This window comes from Molothrus aeneus, chromosome 1 (genome assembly GCF_037042795.1).
Source record: "Molothrus aeneus isolate 106 chromosome 1, BPBGC_Maene_1.0, whole genome shotgun sequence".
Classification (NCBI taxonomy): Eukaryota; Metazoa; Chordata; class Aves; order Passeriformes; family Icteridae; genus Molothrus; species Molothrus aeneus.
In genome coordinates this window covers 207888-220682 of record NC_089646.1, presented here as the reverse complement: position 1 = coordinate 220682, position 12795 = coordinate 207888, and the positions used below count along the sequence as shown (strand labels likewise).

Below are 12795 nucleotides of genomic sequence, written 5' to 3'. Positions count from 1 at the left end.
CTCATCCCCGTGCCTGGAAAAGTTTGGCTGTAAACTTCCCTGGTGGCAGAGGCAGCTTTAGTGTTCGTAGCCACTCCTCACCTCACATCTTCTGGCACTGGTGTGGCCATGTGAGTGCAGCTGAACCATTAAGGCTGGAGAAGCACTCTAAGGTCATCAAGTCCAACTATCAGCCAGCACCACCACCGTGTTCACCACTAAACTATATCCTCAAGTGCCACTCCATGTTTGTTGAACACTTCTGGAGATAGTGACTTGGTTCACCTTCAGCTGAAGGTGACCGCTTCTCTTTTTGTGGAAAAGGGATACCTGATATCCAACCTAAACCTTCCCTGATGCAATTTGAGGATGTTACCTCTTGTCCTGTTGTTAGTTACTTGGGGTCAGAGCCCAATCCCCACCTGGCTGCACTCTCCTGTCGGGGAGTTGTGGAATGAGAAGGTTCCCCTTGAGCCTCCTTTTCTCCAGGCTGAGCCCCTCCCTCAGCCAATTCTCATCAGACTCGTGCTCCAGATCCTCCAGTACAGACCTGGTCCCACAAATAAGCAGCATTAAATGGTCAGGAGGACACTGTCAACGAGCCGAGCTGGGCTGTGACTGACCATCCTGGCTCACCCACCTGCATTTCATGGCCAGTCTGAGGGTGCTGCAGTCAGATGTGCTTCCACCCAATTCCATTTGGTGCTCATAGCTTTCTGCTGTGTTGGTTGAACATTGGTGCTGGGTGTTTCCGTGTGGGTGGCACCATCTCCCATCCTGGGAGGTGCACGTAGTGCTGCCGTGGTGCTGGTGCCTCAGGCACGAGCACGTGCTGGGCCTGCACCCAACGTGGAGCTCTCTCTACTCCCCTTCACTGGCAGCTGCTGTCCAGAGCTCAACACCCCAAAACTGGGCTGCTGTGGGCTGGGGAAGAGGTTTCTCTCCTTCTGAATTGACTTGGGATGGCTAGTGTTCCCTGAGGAGCTGATGTGGCTCTGACAGGGCTGTGCCCGTTCAGGTGAGGACAGCAGTGCTCAGAGCCCTCTGCCCCGGTGACTGTGCCCGTTCAGGTGAGGACAGCAGTGCTCAGAGCCCTCTGCCCAGGTGACTGTGCCCGTTCAGGTGAGGACAGCAGTGCTCAGAGCCCTCTGCCCAGGTGACTGTGCCCGTTCAGGTGAGGACAGCAGTGCTCAGAGCCCTCTGCCCAGGTGACTGTGCCCGTTCAGGTGAGGACAGCAGTGCTCAGAGCCCTCTGCCCAGGTGGCTGTGCCCGTTCAGGTGAGGACAGCAGTGCTCAGAGCCCTCTGCCCAGGTGACTGTGCCCGTTCAGGTGAGGACAGCAGTGCTCAGAGCCCTCTGCCCAGGTGACTGTGCCCATTCAGGTGAGGACAGCAGTGCTCAGAGCCCTCTGCCCAGGTGGCTGTGCCCCAGTCTCAGCTGCTCTCTGCCTGGCTGAGCCCAGGGGCCATCCCCTGGCCTCCCACCCAGCACTGGGCTGGGTGACACCATCCCTGTGTCCTCTCTCTCAGGGACACCTCTGCCTCTCATCTAAGTGTGCCCCAGCACTGGTGCTGTCACCCCTCGGGGAGGGCCTCGTGTCCACGTGCTGGGCACACAGGTGACACGTGCATCTGTTCCAGGGCATCGTGGGGAACCTGTCCAGTGGCAAGTCAGCCCTGGTGCACCGCTACCTGACCGGCACCTACGTGCAGGAGGAGTCTCCAGAGGGTAAGCTCTGCTTCCCAGGGTGCCCGGGATGGGCTGGGATCGCTCCTCTCCGTGGTGCCGAAGGTGACGCCAGTCCCTGCGCCTCCTCCCCTGCCATGGGGCTCTGCACCCCCCCAGCCCTCGTTTGGGGTGTCCCGTGCTTGCCCCCCTGTTACTGACCAGCAGCTTTGCTCCCCAAGGTGGCCGGTTCAAGAAGGAGATCGTGGTGGATGGTCAGAGCTACTTGCTGCTGATTCGAGATGAAGGCGGCCCCCCTGAGCTCCAGGTAGCACACCTGTCCTCCCTGGGGTCCCTTCCCGCCCATCCTGCTGGAGGTGGTGGCTGGGGGAGGTGGTGCTGGCTGAGCCCGGGCTGTGGCTGCCCTTGCTGGGCAGCTGGCCCGGATGTCCATCTGTCCGTCCGTGCTGTAATCCTGCCCCGTCTCTTCAGTTTGCTGCCTGGGTGGATGCAGTGGTGTTTGTCTTCAGCCTGGAGGATGAGATCAGCTTCCAGACCGTCTACAACTACTACCTGCGGCTCTGCAGCTACCGGAACACCGCCGAGGTGCCCATGGTGCTGGTGGGCACACAGGGTGAGGACGGTGCCCGGCTTCCCCCAGCCCAGCTTCCCCCAGCCCAGCCCAGCCCAGCCCAGCCCAGCCGCGGGCAGGAGCACTGCTGCTGTGTCCTGCTGGCTCTGTGGGCACGGGGTGCTGGCCCCAGAGCACACGGTGCTGGCCCGGGGTGCTGGCCTGAGAGTGCAGGGGTGGTCCTGGTCTGTGAGCCTTCCTTGGGGCTGAGGGACAATGCTGGGGCCCCGGCCCAGGGCCCTGAGGAGGGAGTTCCTCCTCACACCATCTCAGCTTCCCCATTGGGAGCTGCTTCATCCCATGGAGCCACTTTGCTCTGGAAATGGCATGATACCCTGGTGCTGCCTCCCCCAGCTCTGCCAGCACAGGCAGCAGGCAGCTTGGGGTGAAGAGCTTCTGTGTGACAGTAGAGAGCAGGAGCAGGACATGAATGTAGGGAAAAACTGTCCTGGCAGGACAATTCTGAGCACTGTGTGACCTGTTCCTGGCCAGGAAGAAGCTCTGAGGCCAGGAAAACAGGCAGGAGCAGTGGGAGGGAGTCACAGAGGGTCTGCTCCAGACCCCCATATTAAAAGCAAAACAAAGTTGTTAAAGTTTGGATATTTAGAGATCGTGGAATGAATTTTAGGACTGAGTGATCTTGGCTCAGGAATGGGGTGGCAGCATGCACTGTGGAGGTGCAGGAGTGGGACAGATAATGGGGTAGTGGCCATTGTTGTCCCAGACACAGAACCAGGTGAGGTCCTAGCCTTGGTACAGGCACACAACCATCTGGAGGGCTGGAGGAGGGCTTCCTCACAGGGCAGGTCCCAGTTCTACCCCACCTGTGAAGGTTTGTTCACAGCCCCCACTTGTCCCTGGCTTGTCTTTAGGGAGTTGGATTCCTCTTTGGAAAGAAGTTTTTCCAAAACAGGCAAGCACTTGGTGGCTGTCTGGGATACAAACTGAGCCTGTATTTTAGAGCTGTCCAGGAATTCCTTGGCTGTGGAGACATCCCAGCAGAGTTGACTTACTTGTTAAACCAGGAGGATTTCTCCCTTGGATTCTTTAACATGTAGAGCTTGGCCATAAGCCCTAAAATGTTGGAGACTGACAAATCAATTTTATTTGGCAGCTGGGGCTGCCTGGCCTTGGTCCCCACACCTCCCAGAGGTGTTCTGCCTCTGTCTTGCTGAAGTGTTGGTGGCTGGGTGCTTTGGGGAGTTGAGTCAAGTTAATTTACAGAGATTCATCCATTTTTCTATGGATGAATCTCTGTAAATTCTTTGTGATCACAGGCATTTGTGGGACAGTGCTGTGGAGGTGGTTCCTCTGTGTGACGAGAGGGAGGGAGGCCAGAGGTGTGGTGGGACCCCTGGATGGGTGGGACAGGCTGCTTTGCCTTCCAGCCCCCTGTGCCTTTGGTTTGCAGATGCCATCAGTGCCACCAACCCGCGCGTCATCGACGACTCCCGGGCGCGGAAGCTCTCCAATGACCTGAAGCGCTGCACCTACTACGAGACCTGTGCCACCTACGGCCTGAACGTGGAGAGGGTCTTCCAGGATGGTAACTGCAGCCCCTCAGGGCTCTGGGCACGGTGGGGCCTCACAGAGGGCTCTGTGCTGCCCTGGGAGCAGGAAGCAGCGCCTGCACAGCTGGGTGGGGCAGCTGTTCCTCATGGGAACAGTGTGAGAGAGCATTCCTGCCCGGGCTTGGAGAGGGGGCTGCAGCACAGTCATGCTCAGGGAACCTGCATCATCTCCTGGGGCTTGCAGTCTGCTTAAATTAACTTAAATTAACTCCCCTAAAGGGGACTGTGTGTCCCTCTAGTGACAGGACAAGGGGGACTGGCCTGGAGCTGATGGGATGAGTGGGTGAGAATTCTTCCTAGTGAGCACTGGTGGGTCATGATGCAGCTGGTTTGGGATCTTGTGGAGTCCTGGCAGTCACAGACTCTGTGAGGACCTTGCCTCACATGGCAATCCAGTTTCCATCAGATTTGTCTTTATATGATTCCTGCACCCCAGATCCCAGCAGACCTGCCCCGGGCAGGCTGGCAAGGATGTCCAGTTCCCACAGCAGGAGCACCAAGAGCTGCTTTCAGGGCCGAGGTTGCCTGTTTGCCTGTGCTGGGTGGAGTGTGTGCTGCACCTCTGTTTGTAGAGAGCCCTTCCCTGCCACCATCCTGGGTCACAACCAGTGGCCACCGACCTTTCTGGGGAGCAGGTCCATGTGCTGGCACGAGAGCTTGAGGGAGTGACCACTCTGCCCCGTGCTGTTCACAGACAGCTCTAAACACACGTGCACGTGGTGCTGCAGAGTGTGGGGATGCTCCAGGACAGACAAAGTGGTGTCTCCATCTTCACCCACTGCCCAGGGATTCTCCAAGAGCTGGGTGGCCCTGGCTGTTGTGCCACCACAGCTCAGCAGGAGCAGCAGACCCTGTTCCTCAGAGCGCGCCTTGGTGTCTGCTCTGTGGCCTGGAGCTGGGCTGAGCTGGGTCTGGTCTGAGCACGTTGCAGGGTGTGCCTGATGTGCTGGGGATTTTGTGGCTGTGTCTGGGCACTCAGGCTGCCACAGGTCACCAGGAGAAGGACATGTGGCAGGAGAATGGGGTCCCTTCCTCCTTGCTGGTTTCTCATGTCCTGGCAGGATTCTCCCTGGAGGTGCTGCTGGCGCTGTGGGAACTGTGCTCCTCCATCCTTCCCAAGTCCTCAGATGTCACAGGGACTTCTGTGGTGAGAGGATGGGATCTTGGTGTTGCCAGGTCTTGCCGGGAGGTGGCCCTGGCAGGAGCAGGGACAGTGCCCTGGGCCGGGCTGTGTCCTGCAGTGTCTGGTCAGCTCCAGGACTCCCTGAGGGTGCTTGGCGTGGTCCCCTCATGGCAGAGCCCCTCTGAGGTGGGGGCTGGGATGGAATGTGCCTTCTGCCCTCTTGCCTCCAAAGAGGCCTGGTTAAAGAACTTTATTCTCAGGGTTGCCCTCACAATTCCTGTTTGCAGGAATCCGGGGTTCAGATTCAGCAGATGCCAGGGCAGATTGCAGGGAGCCATCCGTGTGGGGGGCCTCAGTTCTTGGGCTTCATTTTAAGGGTGTTTCTGTACCAAGAAAAGGTCAGGGAGCCCCTGGCCATGGTCACCCTTTGGCGATGCTCCTGAGGAGGAGGAGGAGGAGCAGTGACCCAGCCCTGGTCCTGCAGGGCGCAGGAGGGACAGCAGCTGTGCTGTGGGTGACTTCCTGAGCTTCAGCTTTGCTGCAGATCCCGAGTGCATGGTCCCACCTTTCCTGTGCCCTGAGCACTGCAGAGGGCAGGAGAGGGCAGCCAGCAGCTCCATGGCCCAGGACCTTTGCTGGGGTGCTGGTGGCATTGCTGCTCTCCATCATCCCCTTGAACACGGGGCTGCAGGCCCAGGCTCCAGCATGAACTCCCGGGGAGGCTCTGGAGCCCCTGCCCAGGGACATCTCCCATCCCAGTGCTGGCTGGGGACACTGTGAGCTCCAGCCCCCCAGGAGCCAGGAAATATCCAGAAAAAGCCCTCAGCCACTGCTGCTGTGGGCAGGGAGCCTGGCAGAGGCTCTGCCCATCAGTTATCCCATACCACTACTGCTAATGAGGAATTAACCATGAGACCACACTGGAGAGATAACATCTCCCCAGTCCTGAAATGAGGCACCTTGAGGTGACCTTCACCTTCCTGCATGTCAGGCCCAGGCTCTTCTGCTTCCTGAACATCAGCCAGATGTTCTGGGATAATTTCTGCCATCCCTTACACCAGTCTGTTCTGGTTTCTCTGGTTACCTTACAGAGCTGTGCTGTACAAGCAGTGAGGTGTGCCCTGGCTGCAGAGCCTGAGCTCTCAGTGCCCAGTGTCACTGTGAGCACCAGCACCTGAGCATCACTCAGTGTTTCAGAGAAACCCAGCACTGCAACTGTGACAGAGGAAGAGCATGCAGAGGGCCCTAGTGACCCACCAAGCGTTCTACACCCTCAGGGTGTCCCTTTACAGACCAACAAGGCCCAGACTGCTGGAGGTGCCATTTGCCCAGGCAGTTCAATCCCTGGCTCCTGGAGTTGCTCTGTGGGGTGACTGAGGGTGATGGACTGACAGGGGTGACTGAGGGTGATGGACTGGCAGGGGTGACTGAGAGTTGATGGAATGCCCAGGGTGACTGAGGGTGATGGACTGGCAGGGGTAACTGAGAGGTGATGGAATGCCCAGGGTGACTGAGAGGTGATGGAATGCCCAGGGGTGACTGAGGGGAGGTGGGCTGCCCAGGGGTTCTCCTGCAGCAGGCCCAGGCTCACATGGTGCCCATGGGGAGTTGCTGTTCTGTGTAATGCCCAAGAAGGCAGGTGGCCCTGGGGACTCAGCCTGAGCAGTGCAGGCAGCACACCAGTCAGGGCAAGGGCCTGGCTCTCCCTGAAGCCCTCCAGAAATCTGTGGTGGGAGGAAAATGCTTTCTGAAGGCTGACGCTGTGCCTTTGTCCCTTTTGCAGTGGCTCAGAAGGTGGTGGCTCTCCGGAAGAAGCACCAGCTCTCCATCGGCCCCTGCAAGTCCCTGCCCAACTCACCCAGCCACTCATCTGTGTCTGCAGCCTCCATTCCTTCTGTCCACATCAACCAGGTGGGGAATGGCCACGGGGGAAGCCAAGCACCTCTTGTGCTCTCCCCAGCCTGAGCTCAGTAGCTAGCAGTTCAGTTCAGCCTCAGAGTGGTGCCACTGCTCTGGGCTGGCTCTTGGAAGGGCAGTGGTGTCACCCTGGTGCTTTCTCCATAGCCCCGAGCAGCCGTGGCTGCCCGGTGCCTGGGAGTGTCCCAGGCCAGGTGGCAGTGTCCCAGGGGCTTGCAGCAGCCAGGTCTGTGCAGGGTGTCCCTGCCCAAGGCAGGGGGTGCAGTGAGATGTACCTGGAGGTCCCTTCCAACCCAGAGCGCTCCATGATTTTGTGATTGTGTGACAGTTTGGTGCTCGCCCTGAGGTCAGGTTCCATGTCTCACGCTTTGGGTGTGGCTCATGTCCCCAGGCCGTGTCGTGCTTTGGCAGGCACAGAGCAGGGCTGTGAGCAGTGTGTGGGGAGCCCTGGGCAGCACAGGGCTGTGTGAGAGGGGCTGCCCTGCCTGCCCAGGTCCTGCTTCCCCCGGGCTCAGGAAGCTGATGGTCTACGTGCCCCTGCATCTGAGGGGCTCTGAGGGCGTGTACCTGTGGAGAGGTGAGCTCAGTGGTGAGCTGAGGAGCAGAACAGGGAAGGAGCTTCCCTCCCCTCTGCCACAGGAAGGGCTCTGTGCTGTTGGTGAGGTTTACCAAGGTCTTGCTGTGGGAGGATGGTGAAGTTCTGTGATCCTGGAGCAGAGCTGAGGAGGACAGGCTCCATGGTGAGGGGCTGGGGGAGGAGATCCTTCAAGCAGCCACCTCACTGCATTGAAGCTTTGCTACATTCCAGTGCCCACAGAAATGCTGGCTGGGAGACTGGTGAGGAGGAAAGGAGAGGTCCTGGGCTCCATTGCTCCCCAGGGCACTCAAGACAACAGATTCCATCTCTGCAGCAACTGGAATATGGATTCACAGGATCTGTGACTGGACTGCAGGAAACCTGCCTGTCTCTGAGGGCAGCACATGTAGCTGATGGGTTTGCCATGAGGGATTGCCTCTGAAGCTCTGGGTGTGTCAGAGCCTCCTGGCCCTGGCCACAGGAGCCTGTCCTGCACAGACCCGAGCCCTATCTGCAGCCTACCTGATTGCAGAGGCTTCTAAAGCTGGGTTGAAGTAGGTGAGTGCAGGTGTTTGCAGAGACCTGTGCCAGCTTCCTGGTGCTGCAGGTCACCTGGACACCAGCAAGTTCAGGTAAAGTCTGTGTGCAGGTGGATGGGCTGCTGGGCAAGGCTGCAAAGCCAGGTTCTGTCACAGTGTGTCTGTGTCCAGAAAGCTGGGGACAAGTTCAGTGGGAGACATCCAAGGTGGAGAGCAAAGTCCCAAGGAAATCCAGATTTGGGTGTCTGGTAGTTTGAGGGTTTTATTAGCAAATTGTGTACAGTTTGAGCCTGGTTGGGAAGAGGCCACCTGTGCTGGAAGGGAAGCAAGAGGCTGATGGCCAAGGTCAGCATTTCTCAGGGGAGCTGGACACTTGTTTAGTGTTTTCTTCCATGTCGAAAGTATGAGGAGTCCCCATAAATGTGTGTCATGGGCACTGGCTGTGCCAGGCAGGCAGGGTGTTTGCTGTGAAGCTGAAAAGCGTTCCCTGTGTGAGGGATGGGGCTGCCAGACCCCCAGGTTCCCCAGCTGGAATCCAGTCACTCCAGTGACTGTGCAGGGAACCTGAAGGAGTAGCAAAAACAACTGGGAGGGAAGAGACCCCGACACAGGAGGAAAGCGAGCACTTGGCTGATTTAGCTGAGGAGTGAGTGCAGAGATTGGCCAAACCTGACCTGAAACACACAGGAGAGCTCCTTCAGGAAAGGCAGCTCTGAACTAAAGGGGTGGATTTAGGACTGGCTGTGGGAAGCAAATTTTGGAAGAATTTTCTAAGTGCATGTCATGAGCTTTGTGAGGAGCTTGCTCAGGTGCGTCCCTGCTTTCCTGTGCTTTCCTTCCCACAGAGCCCCTCTCAGCACGGCTTGCAGACAACGTCTGTGTAGAGGTGAATTCTGGCTGCCTGCTCGGGGACAGACCTTTGCTCTCTGTACCTTGCTGTGCTCCTGCTTGGCTGGAGGGACGTGGGGGCTGTGGTGGGAAGCAGAACTGTGAAGGGAAGTGAGCAGCGTGCAGCTGGCAGGGGTTGTGCCCTGGTGGCTGTGCCCCCTCCCCAGACCTGCTCTGTGCCCCTGCCCCCTGCCCTCGGCCTCCTGGGCCCCACAAGGGTCACCAAAGTCAGTTTGTGTTCCTGGGTCTTGTGAGGTCCCCCACAAACCCTCCCTGTGCCAGCGACACGTGCAGCAATCTTTGCCCCTGGTGTTTGCTCATCTCTCCCCCTTACTAAGGACACCTCTAAAATAGTGGAGCAATGGTGAGTGATCCTGAAATGCCATGAAGCATTTGCCTGTTCTTGCATGGGCTCAGAACTGAGGTTCTGGAGCTGCTCCTCGCTGTCCTCAGGGAAATCCAAGTGCCTTTGGGAATCAAATTCACCCATAACTGGTGGTTCTGGCAGGAACGGGGCAGAGCAGCCCACACGCTCAGGTGTGAGCTCAGGCTGCCCTTGTGGGAGGGCACCATGGCCAGGGTGTGCTGGTGTCCCCTGCTCCTGGCCCAGCAGTGCATGTGGGGCAGCTCTGGGAGGGGGGACAGGCTCGCCCTGCCTGGAAGGACAGTGGGAGGGTGACAAGGTGTTTGTGGAGCTGAGCTGAACTCTGTCATGCCTGAGGGCCTGGGGCTCTCACCAGGGTTTCTCATTTGCTTTTGCAAGTCAAGGAGGAGTAACTGGCACAGGGAAAACAGGAAGAAGGCTCTCAAGGAAGAGTTTAGGAGCACAGGACTTAACATGGAGATGAGGTGGAGAGAAGCCAGACAAAAAACACAATTAGGAGCTTTGCCTTGTGCCTCAGGTATCAGTGTGTACAGGTGAGACTTGGGCCAGAAGGATCCACTTCCCTTCCAGGACTGCCTGGGGGGGCAGGAGGAGTCCCTGGAGCAGTGGGACTGGCATTTGGGGGCAGGAGGAGCCCCTGGAACACCAGGATTGGCATCTGGGGGCAGGAGGAGCCCCTGGAACAGGGATTGGCAGTACTGCTCTGTACCTGGTCTGGCCCACACTGCAGGGACAGTGCTGTCCTCTGGAGCTGCCAGCTGAGGAGGCACTTTTCTTGGAATGGGAACAAGGAGTCCCCCACAGAGGGCTTCTTATGGTAGGTGGGAGCTGGGACCAGCCCTGCCCCTTCTCTTGTGCTGGGCACAACTCTTCTGGGAGCAGCTTGAGACTTCTGGCTGAGCCAAAGTAACTTTTGTGGACATGGCCACTGCTTGTTTGGTCTGTCAGTTGGACCAGTCCAGCATGTCCAAGGGACTCCTTGTTAGCCATGTATCTGGAGGATTCCCTTCTCCTGGGACTCTGGTGCTGTGGATGTGTCCCAGTCTCCTTGCACAGTGCTGATGCTCTTGGGAACCAGCCAAAGGCCCTGGCTCCATTTCTGCCTTTGGCAGTTTGGGTTTTTCTCTTATTCTGCAGCGGTGCCTGGAGGATGTTGCTCCATCCGTGGGGAGGGAAAGGGAGCTGTAGGAGCAGGTCAGCCCTGGTCAGGGTTTTCCAGAGCTCTCACGAGTCACTAGGTGTGCTCAGCAGGTCCCTGACCCTGGCTACTGTGCTCAGCTCAGTCTGGAACAGCAGGAGCCAGGGCCAGCCCTCCCTGGAGTCCTGCACTCCCTTGGGGACACTGATGTGCCCCTTTGGCCTTCCCAGCAGCTTGAGGGGTGTGGGTCTGCACCTGCTGGAGCAGGCACCTGCTATTCCCCAGGGCCAGCAGCCCCAGGGAGAGCTTTGCCTGCTGCCTTGGGCTGTCCTCTCTCTCTCTATCTTGCCCACACCTATTGCTGAGTGAGCAGGCTGGATGGGTTTGGGAATCCCACTCCTCACTGGCCCCGAGTCCCACCTCGCTCCCTCCTGGCAGCTCCTGCCCTTGCCTGCAGGATGGGATGGGAGTTGCTGGGGCCAGTGGGTGCTTGCAGCACCTGCAGAGTTGTTCTACCTGATTTCCTTACTTCTGCTGCCCCGTTCTCAGTCTTTCTTCAGGGCCTCTGGGGTGCCTTTGGGAGTTCCCCAGGCTGTGGGTGAGTCAGTGTTGTGTTTGCTGTGGGATGGCAGTTTGTCTTTCTGCCAGGAAGCTGGTTCCCAGCAGCTGGCAGAGGTAACACAGGTACCCCATGCAGGTACCCAGCAGGCTGCTGGAGGGAATTGGGTGCCCCCCTGGGCCTTGGAAGCTGCTGCCATCCCTGCCATGCTCTGGGCTGCCCAGTATGGTGGCTCTTCCCCCATGGCCTCGGTCTGCCTTCCTGCACTGGGAGGGCCCTCATCCACACTGCAGGGAGAGATCAGAGCAAAGAGGTGGAAAGTCAAAGTTTGCAAGTGAAATGAAGCCCCGAGGGCAGCTCACCTGAGCTGTAACAGTGCTCACTGGCCTGCTGTGGCACGTTGTTCTGCCAGAGCTCAGGAGCTGCGTTAGCATTTCCTTGTGGAAGCCGTGTCCATTGCGTGCTCAGCTCATGGTGCCCTTTCCATTGTCCTTGTGCTCCTCGGGCTTCTCCTTTCTTCCCACAGACACCAGGCTGGTGTTTGTTGTTTGTCTGTTGCACTCAGAGCCCTTCCCAAGCTCCTTGCTCTGCCTCAGGCCCTGTTACACCAGGAACTCCTGCCCTGAACTCCAGCTGAGTTCTGCCCTTCCCAGGCACCCGTGGCGCTGCTGATGCTCTTACACACTAATGGGAAGGATTTGTCCCACAGGTGCTTACCAAGTTCCCAGTTCCCACTGTGTTCTCAGATTCCAGTGGTGACCACAGGTGGTTGTTCAGGCCCACCAGCAAAGTACCTGACAATAGCAGACACATGGGACCAGCCCAGACCTGCCATCTTGTTCTCCCACATCCCTGGGATTTGTGTCCCTAGATCCCATGGAAGTTCGGGAGCTCCCTGCTCCAGCAGAGCTCAGGATTGGCTCAGGACTGCCTGAGCCACTCTCTATCTTTGGAGGCCTTTCTCTTCTGCCCCCAAACTCGTGGCAGCTTGCCTTCATAGCCTGGTGTGAGCCATCCTCCAGCCCCAGAATCCTTGCTGAGGTTTGGTCTGTGGGACATGGGAGGCCCAAAGGCCAGTGTCCTCCATCACTCAAGGAAAGTAACCTTGGCTCCAACACCAGGCAGACTTACAGGCTAAGGAAAGTTATTCTGGCCAGACAGAAATGACACACAGGATTGTAGGGAGTAAGTAAAATATAAACCAAGGTGTAGCAAAATTTCTTCCTTGATGCTGCAGTGCCCATCACCTGCAGCCACAGGGTTTGTTGCAGCTGCTCTGGCAGGAGCTCAGACTCTGCAGCCTCCTTGGAACTGTCTCCTCCCCACAGTCACAGCATCATGAACATGCAGCCACTGAGACATGCCAAGCATGGCCAGGAGCTGTCTTGGAGGGACAGCCATGCCCAGCTCACTGTTCCACGTGACAAGTTGTCTGTGCTGCTGCCTCCTCCTACTCTTCCTAGCCCTTGGAATGTTTCACTTTCTTTGCCCTAGTTCACATGTGGTGAATCAGTTAAACAGTTAATCAGTTAATCAGTTAATCAGTTAATCAGTTGAACACAGACTGTGCCTGTGTGCACTCGGTGGCCCTGGCTCTCTGCAGCTCTTCCTTCACCACAGCACTGCTGTGTGGGTGCTGGAGCCAGCATTGACAGCAGCTCTCTCTGTTGAGGGTTCAGGAGTCACTGGCAGGTGACGTGGTGCTTTGCCCCTCTGTGTCCCTGGTGGTCCCCCCTTCCCTGGACTTGGCAGCAGAACCTTCTTGTCCAGCACAGCGTTCCTCACCCTGCACAGGAGCTCTCAGAGCAAGTTCCCAGCCTCTT

The 12795-nt window shown here is 57.9% G+C and overlaps 1 protein-coding gene across 2 annotated transcripts in view; it reads left to right on the top strand.

Moving 5' to 3' along the window:
- AGAP3 (ArfGAP with GTPase domain, ankyrin repeat and PH domain 3) overlaps positions 1-12795 on the top strand; it is a 110816-nt gene that overhangs the window by 41157 nt on the left and 56864 nt on the right. For both annotated transcript variants that reach the window (XM_066549677.1, XM_066549668.1), the window contains exons 3-7: positions 1620-1707; positions 1887-1972; positions 2137-2278; positions 3687-3821; positions 6753-6880. In XM_066549677.1, coding sequence (XP_066405774.1) covers positions 1620-1707; positions 1887-1972; positions 2137-2278; positions 3687-3821; positions 6753-6880 — 579 coding nt within the window. The remainder of the gene's footprint in view (positions 1-1619; positions 1708-1886; positions 1973-2136; positions 2279-3686; positions 3822-6752; positions 6881-12795) is intronic.